General features: G+C 56.2%; 1 protein-coding gene across 2 annotated transcripts in view; it reads right to left on the bottom strand.

Moving 5' to 3' along the window:
* Positions 1-528, bottom strand: part of CNDP2 (CNDP dipeptidase 2 (metallopeptidase M20 family)) — a 19806-nt gene that overhangs the window by 1780 nt on the left and 17498 nt on the right. For both annotated transcript variants that reach the window (XM_012648886.1, XM_012648887.1), the window contains exon 10: positions 129-270. In XM_012648886.1, the coding sequence (XP_012504340.1) occupies positions 129-270 (142 nt within the window). The remainder of the gene's footprint in view (positions 1-128; positions 271-528) is intronic.

Genomic DNA, 528 nt, shown 5'->3' with positions numbered 1-528 from the left:
GTGTCACCGACACGGCCACGGCCCATGTGCCGACGAGACTAGGGAGTATTGCTGCCATAGCTATGCACAACAGAGTCCTACCAGACATGCTAAGGGTCCTGCACATGTCCCCAAGGACAGTGTCCAACCTGTTTTCAGGGCTCTTCTCCCAGCCACGTAATGAGGATGGTTGAAGTCGGATACCCAGGGCTTCCCACCGTGGCCCATGGACACCTTGAACTTGTTGGGACTGTGCAGTTCAGCAAACTTCTTGGTCAGGTAGCTTGTAACCTAAACCACAGACAGAAGAGACACACGGTGTTTTACAAGCTTGGCATTTGCTCCCACGCTAGCGGTCCACGATGCGTCTGCTACGACGGGCCCACGACGGGTAGAAAACAAGCCTGCGACGATGGGTCTGCGACCAGGAGTCTGCGACAGGCTACCGCGGCTCTGCGACGAACCTGTGATGGGTCTGCGCCGAGCCTAGGCTGGGTCTGGGTCTACAGTGAGCCTCCCTTTCTACTACTTAACACCGAGCTGTATAAC

The sequence above is a fragment of the Propithecus coquereli genome, unplaced genomic scaffold, assembly GCF_000956105.1.
Source record: "Propithecus coquereli isolate 6110/MARCELLA unplaced genomic scaffold, Pcoq_1.0 Scaffold296, whole genome shotgun sequence".
In the NCBI taxonomy this organism is placed as follows: Eukaryota; Metazoa; Chordata; class Mammalia; order Primates; family Indriidae; genus Propithecus; species Propithecus coquereli.
Note: the sequence above shows the minus strand (reverse complement) of the source record. Positions and strands in the feature narration are given on the sequence as shown.